Consider the following 26,417-nt stretch of genomic DNA (forward strand, 5'->3'; position numbering starts at 1 on the left):
ATCTATCCCTCCCTCTCCCTCCCTCCCTCCTTCCCTCTCTCTCTCTCTCTCTCTCTCTCTCTCTCTCTCATTCCCATACACACTCATACACACATGCACACACACACACCAAACCGGTTCAGTGTCAGTGAGATTGTGTGTGGACGCGTAAACGGGCTCCGGTTCTCTTGGATTTGGATCCTCGGTGTGTGTCGGTGTGTGTCAGTGTGTGTTCAGTGTGTGTCTCGGTTTGCTGCGCGGCTCCGCCCGGTGTGCGGGGTGTGCGTGTGTGTGTCAGTGTGTGTGGGGCTCCTCCAACATCTGAGAGTTTTCTTGGACTGCCCGGCAGAGAGCGGCGGGAGAAGCACCGCTGTGAGCCCGCACACAGGACAAAGAAGCCCGGGGGAAATTAAAGGTCTGATCCGGGGAGAGTGGAGGAAAAGCGGAGGAAGATGAACCGTCTCCTTGCTCTCGTGTCTGCTGTCTTCATGCTCGGTAAGATCCGATCTCTGATTCACTCTGATAGATAATTAACTCCCATACATGTCGGCGTCCTCCAGCGAGGGCAGCCAGATCCGGAACCCCGTTTGGAAACGTGCCAATTGAACCTCTACCTCCTCTCCTGCAAACACACACACCTTTAAAATAAATCTGTCTTCACATTCAGTGTGTGTGACATCTTCTGCATCATTCGGCTCATCCAACATGTTACCAGCACTTCATCTCAATGCAATCTGACCCTTTCACTGCTTTGCTCTGAAAGCTCATTAATGAAACAAATTCACCCCCCCCCCCCCCCCCCCCCCCCAAAAAAAAAGATGCAAGAAGTTGTGATTTAAGTTGAAAAGAGGAGTGCTTTGGTTTCTCACAGGGAGCCGAAATGTAGGGTGAGTCACAGTAAAATGAAAGAATGAAGTGAGCCACTTCCTCATAGAGGTGTGCATGTGGAGACAAGCAGAAAATGTGACAATGCTGTGTTGTTTAAGGGAGTCTGGCACCATGGTTTCTCCCTGGAGGGGGGGAAGTTGAGGCTCTGAGCAGCCTTTAAATCAATGTATGGGGACTTTAATGATCCCTGATCCCTGATTGGTGAATTAAGGGGACTTTAACGATCACTGATCACTGACTGGTGAATATATGGATTCATTTCTAAGAGAGGATCATGTTGCATTTTTAAGAAGCATAGTTATCTGAGTCTGATTAATGTGATTAAAATCAGTCTCAGTTTGGTGTGACTGCTCCTCCCTGAGGCCAGCCTGAGCTAACCCGCTCTGACAGAGTCCCATTAGTCCACCCACAGGTCAACCCCAGCTATTATCATGATTAGCCTGGTCTCCATACCCGAGTCCACCCAGGCTGACTAACAACCAGTCCGTGCTTAGTCATCCTCAAACCTGGAGCCGCTCTCCAGCCCAGCTCAGGGCCAAACCAGGCTAAACAGGGAGTGTGCCATATGTCTATCTATGTGTGTGTGTGTGTGTGTGTGTTCAGGGGACTTGGCTTAAATTAGTGCAGTGTAAGATGATCAAATGTCGCCAGCTCTCCTGTGGAGTGTGTTTCTGTCGCTGCGTGCGTGCGTGTGTGTGTGTGTACAGTATATTTCCCTCTCTGTTTATGGATCACTTGCTGAACTGAAACCGGTAACAGATGTATTTGGTATCTGCTCAGAGACCTCAGGTGTTCCCTGCTGGGTCTGCAGGCTCACTCACGTGGTTGTCTCAGTGAAGTTGAGTCTGACCACAGACAGTTTATTTGGTTTGGATGTTTACAGTTGACTGTGACGCTCAATGCTTTGTGGTCTCTTTGTTTTTAATTTAGAGGAAGTACATTTATCTTTCCAGTTCCCCAAACTCAAACATCACATAACAACAAGAGCTGATATAAAGACAACATGAATCGATGAAACTCAGGGACCCTAACACCCAACCCCAGGCTTTACCCAGACTTTACCCAGACCTTACCCAGACTATACCCAGACTGTACCCAGACTATACCCTCACTTTACCAAGACTATACCCAGACTTAACCTTCACTTTACCCAGGACCAATACACCTCCATAGTTTAGTATCCTGGAGATGCATCAGACGTGTTCTACAGACTGATCCAGGGTTCGGTTCTGACCGATTCTGATCCAGATCAGACATCAGACTTTGTTTAATGTCTCCTGTAGATCCTGGTCTTGATTCTGAAAGTCTGCTTGGTCAGCAGTTCTGTTCGGGAGGGACTGAAAAGATGAGTCAGCACTTTGACTGTTTCACTGTCTTATTTTACAGATGAATCAGCTGTCAAACACACACACACGCACGCACACACACACGCACACACACACAAGACTCTGTAGAGGACTCTGTAGAGGACTCTGCACAGGACTCTGTAGAGGATTCTGTGCAGGATTGAGGACCAGCTGAGGAGAGTTAGAACTGATCCAGGATCAGATCTGTGTCAGGAGGAGGAACACCTGCTTTAGTCTCTTTGTTCTGCTCTGTGAACAGTCCGGTTCTTTTTTTATTGAAGACTTAGAAAAGATCTGCGTTCCTTTATTGTTGCTAGGAAACAACAGATTCCCAGGTCCTAAATGAAGTCTCCAAAATCTGAGTCCAGCTCTGGTTCCCCTCCAGGCTAATCTAGAACAAGAACACTTCCTGTTTGTCCTCTGCTAGCTGTTAAACACCTATACTGAAGCCCTGCCTGATGGGTAAGACAGAGAACTGTGAGCACTGCCAACGTCTGACAGGGTCCACACACGTCTTGGTCTCGAGGAGTGGCTGTGATCAGGACGGAGGATCAGGTTTCTCTCTCTTCATGAAGTCTAAAATAAACACTCTGAGATCAGCTGCGGTTTGTGTTTCTCCACCCACTCTGCTGCAGCTCAGCTGATCTCAGGTCAGAGGTGAGAGCAGGAATGTCAACAGGAAGTACAGAGCGAGGAGAACACCTGGTCTGACCTGGGCTGAAACCACCTCAGACATCTCAGCTGCTCTCTGTACATCTGTTCATCTCACACACACATACACACACACACACACACACACACACACACACACACACACACACACACACACACACCCCATCACCATGAGTCCACTGTGCTCGGGTTGAGGCAGGCCCGGTCCTCAGGCTGGAATCTGTTGAGTTGTGAGACGTTCATGGTCAGTGTGAGAGTAGGAATATTCAGCTCTCACCTGTCAATGTAGGTGTTCATAATGTAATATTAAAGTTCTGACCTTTGAACCTTCTCTCTGTCCCTGCAGGAGGCAGCTCGGCCCGGGTGGTGAAGGTGTCTCCTGGCCCGTTGATCCGGGTGGAGGGTCAGCCTGTCTCCATCAGGTGTGACGTCAGTGAATATGAAGGACCCAGAGAGCAGGTGAGCCGCCCTCACTGGTATTTACCTGCAGGATTCAGGGTGTGTGTCCCTGTCCTGTCTAACACACTGCAGGTTTCCTTACCTTGTCCTCACTGTGAGGGCTGACCGGTCTGCAGTCAGACAGTGCGTAATGATGTCTTTCTCCTGCAGGACTTTGAATGGATGATCTCTCAGGAAGGTAGCTCCAGGACAAAGATCATCTCCTCGTTTGACCCGGGGTATTCCGCCGCGTCCCTGAGTAAGCGCGTGGCATCCGGCGACATCTCCGTGGTGCGTCTGCAGGACAATGAGGTGGAGCTTAAGGTCGCAGAGGTCAAGTCGACGGACGCCGGGTTCTACTGGTGCCAGACACCGAGCACGGACTCGGTGTTCAGCGGGAACTACGAGGAGAAGGTCCAACTCATCGGTAAGAGCCAGAGAGACGACTGCTGGTCTGAGATGATGCTGTAATGACATCATCACTGCTTTAATGACATCATCACTGCATTAAGGACATCACTGCTTTAATGACATCACTGCTTTAATGACTTCATCACTGCTTTAATGACGCCATTGCTACATTAATGACATCACTGCTTTAAAGACATCATTACTGCTTTAATGATGTCTTCACTGCATTAATGACATCACTGCTGTAATGATGTCATCACTACATTAATGATATCACTGCTTTAATGACATCTTCACTACTGTAATGACATCACTGCCGTAGTGACACCATCACTGCATTAATGACATCATCCCCGCTTTAATGACATCATCACTGCTTTAATGATGTCATAACTGTGAGTGTTGTGCAGACAGCGTTGGTGTGTTGACCCTGTTAAGACACTGTGAGCTTTGAGACTTCGTTCTTCACACTGCAGAAAGTTTAGTGTTTGTTTATTTGTTGTTGATGTTATTTAAACAGCACAATGGCTGCAGGACGTTATGTCTTCATGATGTTGTTTAAATTGAGTAGTGTTGACGTCAGTACGTTGTATTTAATGACTGCTCGGACGGGGGGAAGATGGCGATCAGGCTGCAGGATGTTGTTGCGTCATCTATTTGAAGTTGATTTAAATCTGAAAACTGTGATCTGAGTTAGAGGAGATAAACTGATCTCAGACACTCGGAGACATGACAGCAGAGTCAGATAAAAGAAGGAGCACACAGGATCAGAATCTGTCTTTAAATATAGGATTCAATAATAATCAGATGACATGTCAGAGCATTTTCACACAGTGACCCGCTGAAGGAGTCTCAGTGCTCTAACCTGGTTCACAGAGGTCTCCAGTGTGACTCATGTGAACAGATGACGGTGTAACGCTGGGGGCAGATGTGAAGTGGGAGTTGTTGGCTGCTGTCTGGCGAATGGTCTCCAGTATCAAACGCTCTTCTCCGTGAGTCACCAGCGTGTTGCTAATAATTGGTGTAATTCCTCATTAATCTGTGGGAGGACTCTGCGTGTCTGTATTTAGCTTTGTTCTGCAGAGCTGCAGGATCAGAGCTCTGCTGGGTGAACACCTGATCGGGGGGGGGGCACGCTGTCAGACGACGGTCTTCACACAGCACGCTCTGTCAGGGGAGTACAAACACGACAGATCTGTTAGTTTAACTCTGCGTGTGTTTCTTAAAACACAAAGTAACCTGTGAACACAATGAGGCGCATTACAGCCAGGAAGCACGCTCAGAGTGCCAGTCCTGTCTGCAGAAGGAGGGCGGCGGGTTTAATGGAGCTCTGCTTTATCGTGTCAGTGATGTGTTTTTCGGTGTGTGTAATGGTTTTCCCACAAGCTGCGTTCACACATGCTGCAAACTCCTGAAAATTCTGCCTGTGTGAACGCAAACAGCCGGCGCTTCACCCTGACGCTTCACCCCATATCTGTGTCCAGGTTTCTACTGTGATCAGTCAGGTGTGTGTGTGTGTGTCTTCACTCTGCTGGTTTCCCTGCACACTGTTTTTATTGGTGTGCACATTTTTAACACAGAAACTAAACGACACCATCAGCATTTTTTATTTCAGTTTAATGAGCTTTGTACTGCTCACACACACACAAACACACACTGTTTGTTTTAAATCTTAATGTAACTCACACACACACACACACACACACAGCAGGTTAGAGATGTCACACACAGGTACAGGTATGTCTTCGGAGTGTGTGACAGCAGGTGAGCGAGTGTGAACGCAGCCCCACGTCCCCAGACGGCTCGTTAAATTTAGAGCTGCGTTCACCAGCAGCACTGTTTGTCTGCAGCATATGTACCAGTGTTTGTTCTGTTTGAAGGCTGTTTGTGTCAGAGATAGGGAGATTACACACACACACACACACACACTCTCACACACACACACACTCCCTCTCTTTCTTTGGTTATGTAAGCAGCAGTGAAGTTCAGGTCGCTGAGGGTTTGAAACTCTTTCAGGCTGATTTTAATTGATGGAGCAAAACACAGATTATTGGTACTGCCTTCATTATCTCACACACACACACACACACACACACACACACACACACACACACACACACACACACACACACACACACACACACTGTCAGACGTCACACACTCTACAGTAGCGTGTGTCGTGAACGTAGCCTCTGTGACATCACTCATTGGTTCACCTGCAGCCTCATTGCTTGACCATATTTGGTCACTTCCGTCATACCGGTGCATTATTCATCAGCCGCCTGACTGTAGCTCCGCCCCCCTCGTCCATATACGGTCACTTCTGGCTCCAGAAAAGCGCCGCCGCAGCCTCCACGAAGACGCCGCAGCCCCGGACTTCAAAGATCCTCTGAGCGACATGTCAGTCAGATCTGTGAGCAGCTCTGAATATTTTACAGGCGTCGTTGTATTTCTGTTTGTTGAAGCGGAGCTGCAGCTTTGTGTTCTACCCTCACACTGTACATGGAGAGGAGTGTTTCCTGCTGGTTCACACAGCCTCTGCGTCTGTCCAACCTGCTGCAGGAATCACGTCCTGACTCGGAGGCGGTTAAATCTTTTACGTCTTCACCGATTCACACGCAGAATAGACATGATAAAGCTTTCAAACACATTCCTCCTTTATCTTCATGATTAACTTTTATTCCCAGTCTCTCACTGAGATAAACACTTTCTCCCTCCCAACATTTAGAAACTCATTTCTCCCACAGGACTTGAACGTGTCCAACCATCTGCTGCCTCCTGGACTCGTTTTAAACACGACGAGAGCAGAAAAAAAATCCCCTTTCATGTGAGGTATTCTGGGAGAAACTGGAGTCAGTTCAGAGCTGAGGTGTTTCTAACCAGATCAGTGATTGAATAACACTCTCACGCCCAGCGCTCACTTCCTGTTTCTGCAGCCATTTTGTGTTTTTAGGAGTTTAATGAAAACAGCAGCAGAGATCATTAACCCCCTGAGTCTGCGGCAGAGACACATCAGTCACAGCAGCGCACCATGCCTCTGTGAGGACCCGCACATTCTTCTTCTTCTTCTCCTCCTTTTCGGAGTTCAGAACAATCCCAGCAGGAAATCCATTTTTAATTTCCTCTTGCAGTGACTCAGCAGATTTTAGTCACGAGTCATGACGAGGAGAAGAGATGAGTTGTGTAACACCTGCTCGGTGTGTTTGCAGCGCTTCCTGATCAGATCAGACCGCAGAGAGAGAGAGAGAGAGAGTCACCTGAGCACGTCACACACCTGTACCAACACGGCCCTGGGTGTGTCTCTCTGCACATTAATCATTAGCAGTTTTATGTGTTTGTTCTTTAACGGTTTACCTGCAGCTTGACGTCCTACAGTCTGGTGGCTCAGGTGTGACACAGCCTTTGTTCTGATCATGTCTTCATGTGATCCCTCTCTGTCGTTCTGCTCCTCTCACCCTGTGAATCAGACGCTCCTCTCACTGCGGCCTTCATGTCTCTGGTTGATCTATGATTCAAGATGAATCTCACAGAAAGCTGTGATGAAGACAGGATGTTGAACTCCACAATAAAAGTGATCACTGTCATAGGGATGTTCAGGGTGTTGTATTTATCCTCCATGTTGATTAGCATGCTAACGTTTTTACCACAGTGTCAACAGGCAGAGGGGTCATGTGACCGACTCCTGTCTATGGTTGTTTAGGTGTGATCAGGTTGTTGTATTATTCACCGTAATTGACCAATCAGCATCAAGCATTTAAAACAGCCAATAATAATCTTTCGTGGCTCTTTAAGTTTTTGACTAAATCACGTTAAATAACTAACTCATCTTAACTTACTCATGTTAGTAACTCTGACTCATACACATGTTCTTTGTCTTTCTCTCATCCCAGTCATCCCAAATACCCTCCGAGTCGCCTCTCAGGCTCCGCCCCCTGTCGTCGCTGAAGGTAGTGACATCACACTGTCCTGTAACGTGACCCGGGAGCTGACCCAGCCCACCTACCTGTCTGTCACCTGGTCCGTGAAGAGGGGGACGTCCTCTGAGGAGATCCTGGCGTTTGGACCTCAGGGAGATGTTGTGGTGGGGTCAAAGTTCGTCCGGCGGTATGCCGACGGAGGAATCCGATTGGTCCCTGGGAGGAACGGTGTGTTTGAGCTGGTGGTAACCAGGGTGACGACGTCTGATGACGGGATATATGAGTGTAACGGGACGGAGTGGACGCACGAGGACGGAGGACGATGGGTTAAGATCGTGGAGAGCAAGAAGGAGATTGGGACGCTGTCTGTCACCCCGACAGGTGAGAGGATGTCAGCATGTTTGCATGTAGCTCAGAACACATCAGTACTAACAGTAACAGGCCTCCCCTCAGACTCCCCTCAGGGTCCACAGACTGGCTCCACAGACTATCTGTGATCAGAACTGAGATGAGGGAGGGATCGTCAGTCTGAAGCGGTCTTTGAGAGAGGGGGAGAGAGAGGGGTTGAGAGAGGGGGAGGACGTGGGAGAGGTCTCTGTCTCTCTGTTCTCTGCCTGTCTTTCCCTCGCCCTGTGACCCCCTCTGTCTGTCTGTCTGCTCTCACAGTCCGTCTGATTGCTGTAGTCCCTCTCTCTCTCTCTCTCTCTCTCCCTCTCCCTCCCCCTCCCTCCCCCTCCCTCTCCTCTGGGCCGTTTCTTTGTGTCTCTTCATATTGACTGTGTGCCTTCGGTAAAGAGGATGAGAGAAGTCAAACAGAGCAGGCTTTGTGTCTTTTGTCCTCTGTGAGACACCATCCACAGGGAGAGACGGCGTCCACAGGGAGGGACGGCGTCCACAGTGGGGTTGTTCCTGGAGACGGAGTGAAACCTGAGCTTTAATATAAACAGAGAGAGGGACAGTTTAGTAAACAGTCCTGCAGAGTCTCTCAGCTGGTTTTAAAGGTCAGGTTTAAGATGAACTGAGAGAACCCAGCCAATCAGAGTCCAGTACTCCCTCAGACTCTAACACCTGTTGTTTGTGTCTCTCCTCAGGTCAGTCCCTCAGTGTGAAGGTCTCCCCCTCCTCCCCTCTGGTCCTCATCCCCGGAAACACCCTCACCCTCCTCTGCTCCGTCTCCGCCGACAACCTACCCGCCCTCGCTCTGGAGGTCACCTGGCTGGCAGACGGTCGTGACATCATCACCATGGAGCGCAGCGGCGTGGTCATTTCCAACTCGTCTTCCTCCTCCTCCTCCTCCTCAAGTGGGGGAGGAGCACAGGGGAGGAAGGGGAAGGCGAGCCTGGAGCGGACCGGAGCAGGGGAGTACAGGCTGGGGGTGAGGGGGGTGAGCGGGGAGGACGGGGGAGCGTACACCTGCAGGGTCAGAGCCTTCGTGGAGAAAGGCGGGAGGAGCTCTGGAGGAGGGGGGAGGTGGCACATGGCGGCGGAGAAGACGTCGGCCGCGGTGACGGTGAAGGTGACGACGATCAGTGAGTACAAGTTTTTAACTGTTTTAGTCAGCGTTCAAACAGGAGTGATGTCAGCATCCAGGAGTTTAGATCTTAGGGGTGGAAACGTCTCTGCTCTCAGGTCCTGCAGACTGACCCCTCAGGTCCTGAATCCTCAATCTGCTGGTTTTGGAGTAGTGAGGGTGCGTTTGCTTTACTTTAATCCCTCATGCTGATAAAGCCTGCTGTGGGGATGGCGGCGGTGTCGTGTAAAGTTGAAAAACGCTTTAAAAAGTGTTAAAGCAGACGTGTCGCTGCTCTTCTTCTGTGGTTTCCTGCAATGTTGATATGTAACAGAGCGGCGGTGTCACAGCTGAATCTGAGTCTCAAAGAGAAACTCTGTAATCCTCTGCTCGGCCTGTCGACTCGTGCTGCGAGGACGATTGATTAGTAATGCCTGTCCTACCTCTGGCTCTGCTCTGAGTGTGTGTGTGTTTGGCTCTGAGTGTGTGTGTGTGTGTGTGTGTGTGTGTGTGTGTGTGTGTGTGTGTGTGTGTGTGTGTGTGTGTGTGTGTGTGTGTGTGTGTGTGTGTGTGTGTGTGTGTGTGTGTGTGTGTGTGTGTGTGTGTGTGTGTGTGTGTGTGTGTGTGTGTGTGTGTGTGTGCGCGTGTGTGTGTGAGAGAGATGTTGTGAATGTGTGTGTCTGTGTTTGGTGTGTGAAGCCTCTAAAGAGCAGAGCTGTCAAACACAGTTGACTCAGCGATCAGTTTGACATGGTGGGAGGTCTCTGTGTCCATCTGTCTCTTCTTCTCTCAGTCTCTGTCCCTCCCTCGCTGCTGTTTAAACTTGATATCATGTCTCTCTCTCTGTCTCATGGAGAGCAGCTTTCTCATAATCTGATGCACTGAGCGGGGATCTGATCTCGTTGTGTCCTGTCTTTACATCAGGATGCTCAGTGCTGCTTCTTCAGTCTGATGAGTCTGACCTGCTCTGATTTAATGTGCTTAAAGTCGGCTGATCCAATAATCCACATATTCCTACAGTGAACTCCCTCTGAGGTTTGATTTGAGCTAAAAGGCAGTTAAGATGGAGCAGACTGGTACAGGAGGTGAGCTGTGGTTCATCACACCATAGCTTCAGTGGATACACAACAAACAACAAGCTGCAGAGGTTTAAAAACAAGCTGCAGGTTTAAAACAAGCTGCAGGTTTAAAAACAAGCTGCAGGTTTATGTTTGAAAACAAGCTGCAGGTTTAAAACAAGCTCACAAGAACAGGGTCAAAGGTCATGGAGGTCCCTGTTTGACTGGCAGACTGTTATCGGCTCTCTACATCTCTGAGCTTTATTTTGGTGACTTTCTGTCACTTCCTGTCGTTGTGTTGGCAGTAACGTCCTGTCCTGTGTTCTCCGCACTGTGACAAAAATGTTCCTGGTTATTTTTAAAGTTCCTGGAACCAGAAAAACAACAACAGGACTCCTCAAATGATCTTAACGTGGAACACAAGTTAAGATTACACAAATATGAAAAGATGACCCTGACCCTGATCTGTGATCCTCTTTAATCCACCAACTGGAGGCGTCAATCTCAGAGGCTGACTAATCGATCCCTGATATCAGATCACTGATCAGAGATTCCCTGAAGGAGAATCTTTCACGCTGACATGGTTGTTTTAGAGATTGAAAGCATGTTTACTGCTCAGTGTGTGTGTGTGTGTGTAGGTGTGTGTTTGTGTGTCTTATAAGTGTGTGAGTGAAAGTAGGTTTGTCGAAGTCTTTCACCACAGGGACCAAAAGCTTCAAAAACTGTCTTTGTGTGTGTGTGTGTGTGTGTGTGTGTGTGTGTGTGTGTGTGTGTGTGTGTGTGTGTGTGTGTGTGTGTGTGTGTGTGTGTGTGTGTGTGTGTGTGTGTGAGAAGGAATGCGTATCCCCAGGCTAAACTGTAGGAGTTCCACAGTGAGAACAGCCTCATCCTCTCAGTATGTGGGACACACACACACACACACACACACACACACACACTTCAAATTGACTATAGCTCACATATTTCATCCTCCTTCAACTCCAGTATAAGCTTCAAATTTGTGTTTGGTGTGTGTGTGTGTGTCAGCTCCTATTGTATTGATGTGCGGCCTTGAGGTTGCCCGCTCTTCCCACGATGCTTTGCTACCAGCAGGAAGCACAAACAGAGTCCGAGAAAAAGTTGTTGTGGAGTTCTTCAAGGCAGGAACAGACACACACACACACACACACACACACACACGCACACACACACACACACACACACACACACACACACACACACACACACACACACACACACACACACACAAGTTCACTCTCGGCCAATCATACCCTGTGTGTGTGTGAGTGTGTGAGTTTGTCAGAGCTGGACTTGTTTCCGTGGAGACCTATCTCTCAAAGACTGGAACCAGGGAAAGCTAGCATGCTGAAGTGGTCTGGTCCTCCTATTTGATGGGGCTGGTTTTAGGGGCTTTTGGACTGCAAGAGCTACCCCCAGGAACCAGGGACCTTTTTGAAGAACCGAGTCCAGATTTAGTGCTGTCCCCTCTCCAGCCTGCATTGGCCTGCTGTTAGCATGTTTATGTCTCAGTCCTGCTGGACAGATTTGTCCACGTTGGCTTATTTTTCACTCTGACTCATACACACACTTGAACACACACACACACATGAACACACACATCCAAAGAGCTGCAGGGCTCTTATTTACTGTAGCATTGTGTATGTGTTTTGTTTCAGCTCAACGGTCCAACATATTGTGCTGCAGTCTTCAGAGACACACAGGGTGTTTACAGACACACACACACTCTCTCCTTGTGTGATGGGGGTCAGAGGATCACCTTCGTCTCTATCTGAGACACTCATGATGGTGATTTGAGCATTTAAGGACAAGGAGATCTGTGTGTCTGAACACACACTCTCTGATTAAGTGTGTGTTCATACACACTCTCTGTTGGTGTGTGAATGAACACATGCGGGCTGCAGATAAAAGCTTCTTGTTGTGTTTTTGACATTGACCTATTTTCTGCTCCTCTTTCTCCCGGAGCAACATAAACACACACACACACACACACACACACACACACACACACACTTCAGTTTCCAGCAGCTCACACACTTTGTGCTCTGATAAACTCTAAAGGAACAGAAACAGCCAGTGTGAGGTCAGCTGATCTCTCACACAGGGTCACCTGCTGAGATGAGGAGGAGGAGGGTTGAGATGAGAAGGAGGGTTGAGATGAGGAAGAGGAGGGCTGAGATGTGGAGGAAGGCTGAGATGAGGAGGGTTGAGATGAGGAGGAGGGCTGAGATGTGGATGTGGATCTCCCAGATGATGAACAGATCCTGCGAGAGAGATAGAGAGAGAGAAAGGAGTAACTGGCAGAGTCACTTCACACTCATCCATCAATGTGTGTGTGCGTGTGTGTGTGTGTGTATTTCACAACAGATGGTAACAGTGTATGAGTCAGTGTGTGTGTCTGTGTGTGCGCGCGTGTGTGTGTGTGTGACGTCCAAATGACATCACATCTCTGCCAAACACACGCAGGAACATTGTTCTGCATGTTAATGTATTTATAGTGTGTGTGTGTGTGTAGGTGTGTGTGTTGTAGTTTGACACGTCACACGTAAACAGGTGTAGGTCTTTGTGTGTTTGTCTGCTCACTGAGGCATAAAGGTGCAATCTGGAGATCTGACTGAGAGAGCGCATACATGCACGCACACACAACCACACACACACTCACACACACAGGTCTATTTCTGTGTCTGGCTTGTTCTCAGGTCTGTTCAGGATCAGTGTGTCCACTTACAGTTCTTCCTCCTGCAGTAGGTGTGTTCCTCCTGCAGTAGGTGTGTTCTTCCTGCAGCAGGTGTGTTCCTCCTGCAGCAGGTGTGTTCCCCCTGCAGCAGGTGTTGAAAATGCAGAGGTGTAGAGCTCATGAAGCCTGAGCAGAAGAGACGTCCTCCTGTCAGCTGATTGTTTCACATAGTCTGAGATTCCTTCACTGTATTGTCAAGCCTAATGTTGTAAATAAAGTTAAACGTTTTTTCACCTCTCTCTAACCCCACAGAGCCCAGCCTCAGTCTGACCCTTGACCCCGTCCTGACCCCCCAGATGACTGCTGACCCCTCAGAGCTTGCGTGTCACGTCACCAACATTACCCATCTGCCCCCAGGTGGCCGGCTTGCGGTCACATGGGAGCACGCCTCACTTCCTGGTACTTTATAAAACCTTTATTTAAACACTCTAGATGAACACCTTGTAGATAGTTCTTCTAAACATGTCCTCGTCCTGCAGGTGGAACTGATGGCCCGCCCACCTCTCAGCCCATTGGCTCTCTGGACGCCTACGGTAACCTGATACCTGTGCTGCCGTACTCTGACAGGATGAAGAGCGGAGAGTTGAGTCTGAGCAGGGTCCAGCCCAACACCTTCACCCTGAGAGTCCTGCACACACAGGTAAGACTAGTGAGACACTGTTCACTCTCCAAAACTCTATTCCCTGTGTGATCGCTGATGTGTTTATTTATTTGTGTGTTTGTGTGTGTGTGTGTACAGGAGAAGGACATGGGTCAGTACGTGTGCACTGTGTCGGCGTGGACTCTGGACAGTCAGGGAGACATGATGCAGAGCTCAGAGTTCAGGAGTTCGGCGCTGACCGTACGCTGGGACGCCAAACGTAAGAAAACACTCAAACAATAACAATGTCTCTCTGTCTGTGTCTGTCTCTGTGTCTCTAAAGTTCAGGAACTGTTCTTGTCTTTGAGTGAACCTGGTGAAAACACGCCATCACGTTCTTAAAGGAATGAAATGGGTTAGACGTTAAAGAAGCTCCTCTTTGATATTTTGTTATAACGCTGCTGCTGAGCTCAAACATCAACATTCATCAGCAGAGCTCACAGAAAAATAACAACAGATCCACTGTCTCTGAGACTACACACACACACACACACACACACACACACACACACACACACACACACACACACACACACTCAAACTCACACACACTCATAGTCTTTATCTCAGTCTGACACGCTGAAGTTTTTGCCCTCAATTTAGCTAATTGAGGGATGATGTAACCACATTACTCCCGGGCTATGTGTGAGTGTGTGTGTGTGAGTGTGTGTGTGTGAGAGTGTGTGTGTGAGAGTGTGTATCATGGTTCTCTCTCTGTCAGGGTTTCCTTCCCCTCTCTCTCTGACACTGATTGATGCTGCTCTCAGGGCCGACTCTGAACGCCGTGGCTAAGCAGAACCGGGAGGCGTCAGTGGGCGGGGCTACCTTCGAGATGAGCTGCACAGTGGCCACTGAGAACCTCGGCGAGGCCGGCTACTCTGTGCTCATCCAATCACAGGACAGCCTGCAGAGCACCGTGAGGACCATCATGACCCTGAGTCCGGACAACGTGGTGCAGCACGGAGGAGCCACGGACCCCAACAGGAGGTCACATGACCACATATTTAATTATAAGTGATCCGTGTCTGGATACTTTACATGTACTCAAACCGTTCCCTCCCTTCCCCCCACACAGGGACAGCCTAGTTTTGACTAAATCCGGTCCAGCAGAGTTCAGGTTCAGGCTGGCAGGGGTACAGCTGTCTGACCGAGGGTTCTACTGGTGTGACATCACAGCATGGACTAAACTGCAACCGGGTCAGACCTGGACCAGAGCCACGAGCGCAGAGTCCAACAAGATCCGGATCGACTTCCAGGAAAACGGTGAGTCCACGTCCGAGTCCACAAGTCTGACGCCTGATTTATCCGCCCTCTGATTGGTCCGCTGGGTAGCATCCTACTGAGCATGTGCAGAACGTCCCCTTGTCCTCTGTGTTCAGAAAATACGAGGCTGCAGTTTTTAGATTAATCTCTAAAACAATAAACACTTTAAACTCTTCTTCTGTGGTTTTTGTCAGGGTTGTTAATATCTGCAGTGGCTCATGGGTAATGTAGTTTAAGACACATGTTTAAAAGTTTCTCCTCACTCAACGATGCTGAGACTCGGGGAGTAACACCTATAAATAGAAATATGTAAGCAGCTTTGTTCTTTACATGTACACACACACACACACACACACACACACACACACACACACACACACACACACACACACACACACACACACACACACACACACACACACACACAGACACACACACACACACTTTAATCATCAAACCCACACACAGACACACGCAGTTTAATCATCACACACACTCCTCCACACAGTGATAATGATAACCAGCTCACAGTCACTAATAATGTGTAAATATAAAAACACACACTCACACCTTAAGCCCTCTGCCGCCCACACACACACATTCACACACACACACACAGACACGCACATGCACATGCACACATTGGCCTACTTTACTCTCCTTTGATCTGAGAAGGGAGGAAGAGGAGAGGAAGGAGGCAGGCGACAAGGAGCGGAGGAGGTGAAGTGGACGAAAGAGATGAAGAGGGCAAGGAGAGGCAAGGAAACAGGAGAGGCAAGATGGTGGGGAAGGAGAGGGCTGGTTAGAGGGAGGAGAGGATAGGAGAAAGGGAAGAGTGTAAAGCCCTTCGGCCAATCACTGATCTGCATCACTGCCTCTGAGTCTATGATTGTTCAAGTGTGTGTATCCGAGTAGAACATTTAGAGATGACCCCCCACATACAGACAAACACACACACACACACACACACACACACACACACACACACACACACACACACACACACACACACACACACACACAGAGTTCATTGGACTTCCGTCTCCTGAGGCGAGGATGAAGACAAACTGATTAGCAAGGAGCCGTGTGTTCACTTGTTTAAGTGTTTACATGTTCACGTGGTCACATATTTATGTGGTCATGTATGTTGGTCAGTTTAAACCTATCAGATGAACTATGCAGACACACCTGAGTACCTGGCATACCTGTCATTTGAAACCTTCAGAGCGTGAGCTCCTCACAGCTCACCTTCGCACTGCAGTGGTTTTTCAGGAACATAGAAGACATTAACCTCTGAGGTGTTTTTAAACGGAGCGACGCTGTCTCTTCAGTCCATCCTTCTTAAAGGGATGTTCTGCTGGACTCTCTGTCCCCACACTCAGAGAGCTGTGTTTTTAGGTGATTGTGAGTTGGACTTTAAAACTGACCATGGAACTGATAAGAATCGAACCCTGGACTTTGGGACTGCCAGTCCATCCTCTTAACCCCTGCACCACACTGACACACCTTTGAACATGAGCTCGGGCTACCTTTGTCATGGTGCTTTGGCTGTTGGACTTTAAAACTCACCATGGCACTGATAAGAATCGAACCCACAACCTTCAGACTGCCAGTCCTTTATCTTAACCACTGCACCACATCAACACACTTGTGAACATGAGCTTGCATTCACGGCAGTTTACAGTAAACATGATCCTGTTACAACAGAGAACAGACTGACACACACACACACACACACACTCCACAGCTTCCCCAATGTTTTACACAACAGCAAAGACACGTTCAAACCAGACAGGTGTTAGTGTACAGAGAGAGAAACCGTCATCAGGGCATCAGTGAGTCAGAGACAGGAAGTCCACCTGAGGGAGCAGCAGAGCGTCACTCTGACGACAGGTTTCAGTGGACACAGACGATGTCTCCTTCTTCAGGGCTCTCACCGCTCACACCAGACCTGACCTTTACCTGACGCAGCCTCACATCGTCCGCAGGTAAAAACATGTGACTCATCCAATCTCCTTCTCATGTTTCAGGCCCCTCCTTCTCCATCGATATCCAATCAGACACCAGCATTGTGTTTCCCTGGGAGACGGCCAAGATGGAGTGTTCACTGAGCGTGTCAGGATCCTCACCCAAGACTGGTACACACACTAACATATGCACTCTGTGGTCTCTACCTGTCTGTAGTCTCTACCTGTCTGTAGCCTCTACCTGTCTGTAGTCTCTACCTGTCTGTAGCCTCTACCTGTCTGTAGTCTCTACCTGTCTGTAGTCTCTACATGACTATATAGTCATTCATTTATGTTTCACTCTCTTTGTTTTTTATTCATGTTCTTCATTTTATCTCCTTCTCCTCCATCGCTCATTGATCTGATATTCATATTCCTCCTTCCCTTCATCCCTCATCTCTCTCTCTGTTTCTTCATCACATGACTTCATCACCTCCTCCCTCTCTCCATCTGTCCTCACCCTCCCCCTCTCTCTCTGTGCTGTTTAACATGTGTTTCCTATAAGATAATACACATACACAGACATGCTCCTCCATCAGAGCTCGTGTGTGCGTGTATGTGTGTGTGCAGTAGTGTATGATTTATACATGTTCCCTGGCAGCTGTGTGAGGCTGCAGGATGCAGTTTGGTGTGTACACTCTCAGTGTGATAAATATATAATTAATGAAATAAATCCTACCAGAGATCCTTTATTAACGCCACAGAGAAAGTCTTCACTCTGCTTCTTTTAGCTCTCACAGTATCAGTCAGGTTGTACTCTGATTCAAACCAGATTACTCAGGAATGTGGAGACATCAGTATACAGGTGTCTTTGAGTGTATGTGTGTGTGTGCGTGTGTGTGTGAACACTAAAGTACATGATGCTCACTCTGGTTGTGGTTGTTTGGTTGAGTTTGATCCTCCGCTCTGACATAGTGAACCATCAGAGGTGCAGCAGTCGCTCTGCGGGATGTGCAGAGTGTTTTGTTTTGATTATTTGTTGTTTGTATGAAGAGACGAAGGTCTGCAGATCAGCATTGAACTGTTTTATAGTCTGTTTATCTCGTCATTAGGCTGCTTCCTGCACTCCATCTGACTCATCTGCCTTCATGAAGTGTGTGTGTGTGTGTGTGTGTGAGAAGTGAGTGTGTGTGAGTGTGCACACTGTGTGGGTTGTCAGGTAAACAGTGTGTTTGGGTTAGGGTCTGTGACGTGTTTGTTGACGTTGTGTTTGTTGTTGTGTGTTGTTGTCGTTGTAGTGTGTTGTTGTTTTTGTTTGTAGTTGTTGTGACTTGTTGTGTGTTGTTCTTGTCGTTTTTGGTTGTTGTTGTCGATGTTGTTTTTGATCAATGGATCATAGATGAATGTTAAACAGAGAGAGTGTGAGGGCAGAGAACATGACCGTTCAGCTGAGTCAGAGCAAACAGGTTTCTATTAAACGTGTAAACAAAGGTGTGTAACTCTGTATGGACGACACACAGGTACAAAGGTGCTGTTTACTGTGTAATCGGCTGTTAGGTGTGCTTGGGCTAGGAGTGCTACGTTGGTGTGCGTGTGTGTGTGTGTACATTCCTCTCCTGTCTCAGCCTGTCTCTAAAACACTCAATGTGAAATATTTCTCTCTGTTCAGTCAGTTTCTGATCACAAGGCTGATTCACACCTTCATCACTGAGTTATTATGTGTGTGCGAGTGTGTGTGTGCGTGACCCTTGTGTCTATTATGTTAGCATGCTGTAGCGTGCACACAGACATCCTCTCTGTCCCAGGAATGACGGGTATGTTTTTGCAGTGTGTGTGTGTGTGTGTGTGTGTGTGTGTGTGTGTGTGTGTGTGTGTGTGTGTGTGTGTGTGTGTGTGTGTGTGTGTGTGTGTGTGTGTGTGTGTGTGTGTGTGTGTGTGTGTGTGTGTGTGGTTTAAAACGTGTAGAGATGTGGTAAGCATCAGACAGAGTTTCTCTGTGTTTGAAGCTCTGAATCTGTCACAGCTCGCTCTCTCTCTAACTCGTCTCAGCTTTTCCTTCTTTGTTGGAGTCGCTGAGAAATATTCTGTTTCTGCTGAGAGTACAGTCAGCTCTGAGACACACACACACTCACACTCTCACACACACACTCTTTCTAAACATGGAGTCAGCTGCAATGAAACAGAGAAATCAGGCTGAGACTGGACAGGTAGGACAAACAGGAGAAATACGGAGATACAGTGAAGCTGAGACTCAGAGGAGACAGGTGGAGATACAGTGAAGCTGAGACTCAGAGGAGACAGGTGGAGATACAGTGAAGCTGAGACTCAGAGGAGACAGGTGGAGATACAGTGAAGCTGAGACTCAGAGGAGACAGGTGGAGATACAGTGAAGCTGAGACTCAGAGGAGACAGGTGGAGATACAGCCAAATAAGTTCACTGAGTTGTATTTAGAAATGAGATTCAGAGCAGCAGACAGGTAAAACACCTGCTCCTGTAAAGCAACTAATGTGTGAGAAGCACAACCACCCCCCCTCCTCACCCCCCCCCCCCCCCCCCCTCCCTCTCTCTCTCCAAATTACCCAGCTGTCTTTGCAGCGCCGACAGGCAGCCATTAATTAGCCAATCTCACGCTCCGTTAGCCGGCCGCAGAGACAGAACGAGGTGGAGGAAGAATAGACGGAGAGAGAGGGAGAGACAGAGAGAGAGAGAGAGAGAGAGAAAGGGAGGAGTAAGACAGAGTGAAAGTAGAGAGAGGAACAGATTGTTAAAGTGAGAGAGGAAGAGGTTGAATAGACAACGAAGAGTAGCTCAAGAACAGCATGCAAGTGCTCCTCTCCACCTCCTCCTCCTCATCTCCCTCCTCCTCCTACTCCTCCTCTTTTACACACTCTATGCTACCTGTTAAGGTGAGTGATCTCTCGTCAGTGATTGGTCCTCAGGTAGACGACTGACTCAGGTTATTCTTCATCTTCAGTTACAGTCAGGAATCATCCTCACTTGGTCCTCCTGACTGCAGAGAGAACTCTCTTCACACTCTCACTGTTTCTGATGTTTGTGCTGGAGTAACACTGGAGCACACACACAGAGAGAGAGAGAGACACAGAGGAGAATAAAGACGAGACAGTTAGAGTAAATTGAAAACAGCAGAGCGCTGCCATCATCATCATCATCTTCACTCCATTAACTCCTCTTTCTCTGTCAAACACACACACACACACAGATTGAAAGGACACGGCGACAGATAAACACTCAGAGTTAAAACAGACACAGACTTAGAGTAATCTCACATAGAGGGATAGTTTCTTTAGATTAACTCATTTACATTTAAACAACTTTTCCTTAGATGTTTGTTGTGTTTCCTGTCTCATGGCTAACTGATACTCTACCTGTGAAAAGAGCAGAGTGTTCAGAGTTCACTCTCTACTCTCAGAGTGGCGGTGCTTCCATGTTTTACAGGGAGAGAGAGAGTGAGGGCTGCTTTATGAAGCTCACTGAACACACTCGTAGTTTCATTAAAAACACACACACACACTTTGATTAGCAGCTGTGTGAGTGTGTGAGTGTGTGTGTGTTTGTAAAACTCCTCTGGGATTAATCCAGTGAAATCCAATCAGACCGCTTCATTTCCACTGACGGCCATTTTGGTTTTATGAGCTCAGACAGGGTCTGGTTTCTATTAAAGACCTTCATCATCATCATCATCATCATCATCATCCCCCTCATCTTCCTCATCCTCTTCATTCTTCTCCTCTTCATCCTCCTTGGGAATGTCCTAACAAACAGTACAAATAAATAGATACGACTCTATTACACCTTTATCCTGGGTCAGTAGAAACAACTCTAACACACCTTTATCCTGAGTCAGTAGATATGACTCTATCACACCTTTATCCTGGGTCAGTAGATTCGACTCTAACACACCTTTATCCTGAGTAGTGTTGCCTTGCTTATATTTTGGCGTCTATGTTAACGAATGAGACCTTTCATTCTGTCCCACATCATTCTCAGGCTGTGTGTGTCCGATAAACAGAATAATCTTCTTGCTCACTAATATTTTCACACACACACACACACACACACACTGGCTGTGTCAGGAACAAAGAAATCAAAAATGGCGGCTCACAGTGAGTCTAATTTTGTCTGGTTCCTCCCGCTCTCTGCTCAGACGTGGAGCTGGGTTCAACGTCAGGCCTGCAGATTAATGCACACCGTGCCTTTGATCATGAGCAGAGGTGTCACACACACACACACACACACACACACACCTGCAGACAGTCAGCCAGCAGCTCTAACTGATGTGATTATGTGAGAAAATAAGGAAGATAAAGGGATTAAAACAGTTTTTCATCCTCTCATCACAAACATCTCTGCAGCTAAACATGTTTGTGGATTTTGTAAACTCAAGATCTCAGCTCTGAGGATCTCGAGGGTCTTTGCTGATGCTCTCCCTGCCTTTGGTTCTTATGTATGCACATTAAAGAGAGGGGAGGTGTGCTCTCCTCACCTCAGGCCAGTAGAAGGGCACGGAGTTCCTTGGGTTGAGTCATTGGGAGCTGTGATTCATTTCTCTCCTCTTCATTAGACTCACTCATTCTTCTCTTCACCATCATCGCTCTGCATCTTCATCTGTCTGTCTCTAGATATTGTCTGTGTGTGCGTGTGTGTGTGTCTGTGTGTGTGCGTGCGTGTGTGTATCTTAATGACACGCTGTGACTCACTTCTTATTGTGCTGTGAGGAGGAGGTGCATCGCTAATAGTCGTTCTCTCGCTGACACATTAATGACTAGTTTCTCGTTCTCCCTCTCTTTCTCACTCTCTCTTTCTCTCTCTCTCTCTCTCTCTCTCTTCTATTGGAAGTAATAATCTTACTCGTCCGTTACACAGATTACATTTCCTGTCGCTGTTTTTCTTTCTTTTCACGTCACATGTCCATATCTGTCTTTTTATCTCCCCTACTACAATAGAAAACTCTGAGTGTGTGTGTGTGTGTATGTGTGTGTGTGTTATTCTTCAGTGAAATCAGAGCGACTCTGAATCTAAAAATAACTCTGTGCTGTAGTTTTCAGTTTTCTCTGTTAACATCGGACTGCAGGTTTAGTCCATGATGTCATCCAAGAATGATGTCTGTAATTTCAGGGATTAGTCCACCTGATGTTCTCACCTGTCTCTCTCTCTCTCTCCTTCCCTCCCAGACGATCTGGTGTATGAGGTGCGTTGGTTTTTCACTCGTCTCCGTGGCGGTCAAGTGACCTCTCAGGTGGCGAGCGTCGACCGCTTTGGCGTGGTGAGGAAAGACGCCCGAAACTCGTCCAGCGACGTTTCAATCGAACGTAAAGACACACACACTTACCTGCTGAACATCCACGGCACACAGGACAGGTGAGAGTGTGACCCCCTGAGTGTGTTAACACCTTCATGCATCATGTTATGATTGTAACAACGTGTGTGTGTGTTTCTGTGTGTACAGTGACAGTGGAGAGTATCACTGCGTGGCCACGCCCTGGTACCTGTCTCCCTCCACAGGTGCATGGACTCAGGCTGCAGAGCTGATATCGAATAGAGTCTTCCTCACTGTCAAGTTTGCAGGTGAGTTTAACACAGGTCACACCCACAGGTGAGGTGCACACGTCAGGTGTGGATATGGTGGTTGATGGAGGATAGTTCAAACTAACAGAGAAGAGACACCTGTGTTTGTACCTGTTCTTTGTTTATCATCCTCTCATCTGTCCGTCCGTTTACAATACAAATAGTTCCAAGGGAATCTAAGAGTGCAAATGGTAGTAAGCATGTGCTTTAGTGATGGGAAGTTGAGCTCTTTTCAGAGAGCCGGCTCTTCATTCGGCTCCCAAAGAAGAGCTGGCTCTTTAGACTCCCGAACGGCTCTTTATTTAGGATCTTTTGTAGCCGTATGTTTTACCTTACCTTTGCAAAAACTAATGGTTTGTGTTGAAAACCCTTTAAGTACAGTGTTTTAATGAGAAGCCTTATAATTGCCAAATTTTGTGCATTTATTCTGTTACAAAGCCATTCTCACACTAATCCTAGGGTTAGGGTTAGGATTAGGGTTTAGGGTTGGGGTTAGGGTTAGGATTAGGGTTAGGGTTAGGGTTCAGATTAGGGTTAGGGTTACGGTTGGGATTAGGGTTAGGGTTAAGATTAGGGTTAGGATTAGGGTTAGGGTTAGGATTAGGGTTAGGATTAGGGTTAGAACCGAACCAGAATCGTACCAGAACCCAACCAGAACCGAACCAAACCAGAACCGAACAAGAAATGAACCCAAACCGAACCAGAACCAAACCAGCACCAGAACCAGACCAGAACCGAACCAGAACAATACCAGAACCAAACCGAACCAGAACCAGAACCGAACCAGAACCGAACTCAAGCAAACAGAACCGGAACCAGAACCAAACTCAAGCCAACAGAACCAGAGCCAACTCAAGTAAACAGACCTGTAACAGTTGTAACAGTTGTAACAGCTGTATACCTGTAACAGTTGTAACAAATGTATACCTGTAACAGCTGTATACCTGTAACACCTGTCACACCTGTGAGTTGAATGTGATCCTGATCTCCATGTTTCTCTCTCTACAGTGTGGGAGTCTCTGAAGTTACCTCTGTTGTATGGCGTGTCAGCGTCTATAGGTAAGGTAGCCTCTCTGATATTTAACCCTTTCACTTCCTGTGTTGATCACCATGAGTGACGTTAGCGTCTGTTAGCAAGCGTCGCTAGCTGGCTCAGCAGATTTATTAAGAAACAGCTGAGACACCTGACAGCTGCTCTGTAACCGTACCACACCACAAGACAGATGTCTGTCTCTAACCGTGTCCTGTGTCTGCAGGTGTGGGTCTGTTCTCTCTGGTCCTCGGGCTGGTGTGTGCTCAGTGCTGCTGCAGGAACACCACACACACTCCGCGCTCCCGGAACAAGCTGATGGACCTGGAGATGGACTGACACACACTCTCCCCTGCGCCCACACACTGCAGCGCGCACAGGAAGCATCACCACACACACCACAGACACACACACGCACACACGGACGATTACTGGGACACACAGCTGTTTGCAGGCGACGGACGCTGGGATTAAGAAGCTGTGGCTCACTGATCGGTCTGTGTGTGGTGTGTGTGTGAGGTGTTCAGGTGTCTGCAGTGTGGCAGCAGGGGGTGCTGCGATCAACCAATAGGAATAAGCCTTTGTGACTTCACTTCCTGCGTAGATCCTGAGAAATCTGTGGCTTCCAGACATTCTTACAGAAAAATAAAAACTTACGCACTGAGCTCAGAGTTTACGTGTGCTGTCTCTGAGACCACACTGCCACGGGTTACAGGTGCTCTGGACAGGTGTGAACCAGGTGTGCTCAGGCTGGACTACATGCTCGTTTTTATCCTCTGATGCCAAGAATCCCTAACATCAGTCGTCTGCGGATCATCCTGCAGTGTTTCCCTGAGGAGCAGCTCACCAGCGCACCCTGCAGGGTTGAATAGAGGAGCTCCTGAACGTGGCCCCCGTCTGAATCTGGTGCTTCACGGACGGAGATACCACAGATATGCAGTCAGTGTGTGTGTGTGTATGTGTGTGTGTGTGTGAGGATGTGCTGCTCGGCTCCTCTTGTCAGGTTTTATAGATATATATACGCTCCTGTATAATGTGTGTGTTTGTGTGTGAGTGCTGTGCGACTAAGAGATGCATGTTCTGTTTTTATAAGCACACACTGATGTCAGTCAGAGCAGCACACACACCGGATCCAGGTCGCATTTCACACACTGACAGGTCTGACACGTCAGGAGTCAGACTGCAGCGGGATCAGGAACCCAGGTTGAAGGAGACCGACAGACAAACACGACTCCTCTGTCGTCTGCGAGTCAGGCTCATTTCTGTGACACAGCCTGGATGTTTTTAGCATAGCTTAGCATAAAGACTGGAATCAGGTGGAAACTGTTAGCCTGTCTCTATTTCATCAACCCTGTTAATAACGTCTGTTTCCTGAAGCCTTATTCTCTCAGGAGCACTGTTACCTGAGGACCCGAGTGTTACCTGAGGACATCACAAATGTTTAGTACTCCTAATCCCTCCTTAATCTTCTTAATCTCAGTTTTTTTAAAGGGACAGCCCCCCCCCATGTTTCATCAAACACACCTGTAGGTGCCAAAATGACATGACACAACAAACACACACACACAGCTCTCTGTGCCAAATGCTCTAACCATGCACACACTTGTGACACACACACACACACACACACTAAAAACCCCCCTAGTGTGTGTCGTGATTTTTCTGATCTGAGTCTGACGATGTTTTTTAATAAATAGATTTGTAAGCTGTGTTTCTTTTTTAAATGATTTTTTTATATGTTGTGTTTTTATTCCTTGTTTTCAAGTTTTTATACGACACCATCAAAAAACAGTATGCAGTGATGTCATCTCCATCTCTAAAATACTTCCAAAACTTTACTGTGTCACTGAAACTTTACAAAGTTTACTTTACAGTGTCACAGAAACTTTACAAAGTTGACTTTACAATGTTTACTTTACAAAGTGTCACTGAAATGTACAAAGTCAAATGTAAAGTTTACTTTGTAAAGTTTCAGCAGGTATGTTAAAGTTTGAAGAGGAGGCACTGCAGCCTCTGTTTCATAGTGCTGTAAACGGCGGCGTTAAAGAAGTGAAATAAGCAATAAAAATGGACAGAATATTAAAATCCGACGTGGAGAAGAGGCTGATCAGCCATTTTTGAATTCATATGTTAGTACTTTTTTTTTACAGTGTAAGAGTTAATCTGACTCTGCTTCGTGATCAAACGTGTAACTTTAAACAAACTCCTAGTTAAACTCAGCTCACTGAAGATGTTAATGCTTTTTACAGAAACAAACACGCTTCCTGTTTGAGTTTCAAATTAAAAGCCTGATAGTGTTGCAGCTGACAGAACCTTTCATTGTTTATCAAGGCTTTTATTGTGAAGTATTAGCATTCATGAATGAAATATGTTTTATTTTTGACCTTGGTCGTTCAAACCGTGCACACCTTGACCTTTGACCTTCCTGTTTGAACACTGGCCTCAGTCTGCAGATCATCTGTCTGCGTGCTCGTCACGTCTTGACCGGGTGTGTTTGACAGTGAAGGATTCTGGGTCCTAGAGAAGTGCATGATGGTGTTTTCTGTCGTCTCAGTTTGGTTCGCCCTCAGTGACTCGTGGTTCACAAAAAGCACTTACCTTGCAGCTGCTGCCCCCTGCGGTGATGGTCTGTCACTACATATTACAGTGTGTTTGATATATTTAAATCCAGACAGCTGTAGAGACTGTAATCAGATTAACACTTGAGATTAGTAATCCAGAACAAAGTGTTTAGAAAGATTTTATTATTGTTTTTTACTAAAGTGATGTAATGTGAATTTTCTCGGATGGTGTGCACATTTTAAAGATGACTCTGTGTTTTCCTCTCAGCCTGGACTTCGGACCAGTTTTGATGTGTGTGTGTGATTGAGACCAGTTTTTTATTGTTTGGGACAGATGTGATGGATGTGCCTCTGAAGGGTTAATAAAGTCTGTTGAATTCATGATTAAAGACTAACATGCATTAAGTCAAACAGAA

General features: G+C 47.4%; 1 protein-coding gene across 1 annotated transcript; it reads left to right on the forward strand.

The window, feature by feature from the left end:
• si:ch211-132g1.7 (prostaglandin F2 receptor negative regulator) lies at nucleotides 1–26,417 on the forward strand. Its single transcript, XM_034677588.1, has 15 exons — nucleotides 1–474; nucleotides 3,232–3,344; nucleotides 3,495–3,750; nucleotides 7,625–8,032; nucleotides 8,743–9,180; nucleotides 13,227–13,373; nucleotides 13,454–13,614; nucleotides 13,714–13,834; nucleotides 14,382–14,601; nucleotides 14,690–14,877; nucleotides 16,908–17,015; nucleotides 22,017–22,203; nucleotides 22,292–22,410; nucleotides 23,419–23,469; nucleotides 23,667–26,417. The coding sequence occupies exons 1-15, from the start codon at nucleotides 432–434 to the stop codon at nucleotides 23,777–23,779; spliced, it is 2,673 nt and encodes an 890-aa protein (XP_034533479.1). The 5' UTR covers nucleotides 1–431; the 3' UTR covers nucleotides 23,780–26,417.

The sequence above is a fragment of the Notolabrus celidotus genome, chromosome 24, assembly GCF_009762535.1.
Source record: "Notolabrus celidotus isolate fNotCel1 chromosome 24, fNotCel1.pri, whole genome shotgun sequence".
In the NCBI taxonomy this organism is placed as follows: Eukaryota; Metazoa; Chordata; class Actinopteri; order Labriformes; family Labridae; genus Notolabrus; species Notolabrus celidotus.

What these genes read in the sequence shown, in the direction of transcription:
- si:ch211-132g1.7 (XM_034677588.1), top strand. Translation starts at nt 432, where the DNA reads ATGAACCGTCTCCTTGCTCTCGTGTCTGCTGTCTTCATGCTCG. An exon ending in ATGAAGGACCCAGAGAGCAG is followed by an intron (nt 3,345 to 3,494) that starts GTGAGCCGCCCT and finishes TTTCTCCTGCAG; the next exon opens with GACTTTGAATGGATGATCTC. An exon ending in GCTGTCTGTCACCCCGACAG is followed by an intron (nt 8,033 to 8,742) that starts GTGAGAGGATGT and finishes GTCTCTCCTCAG; the next exon opens with GTCAGTCCCTCAGTGTGAAG.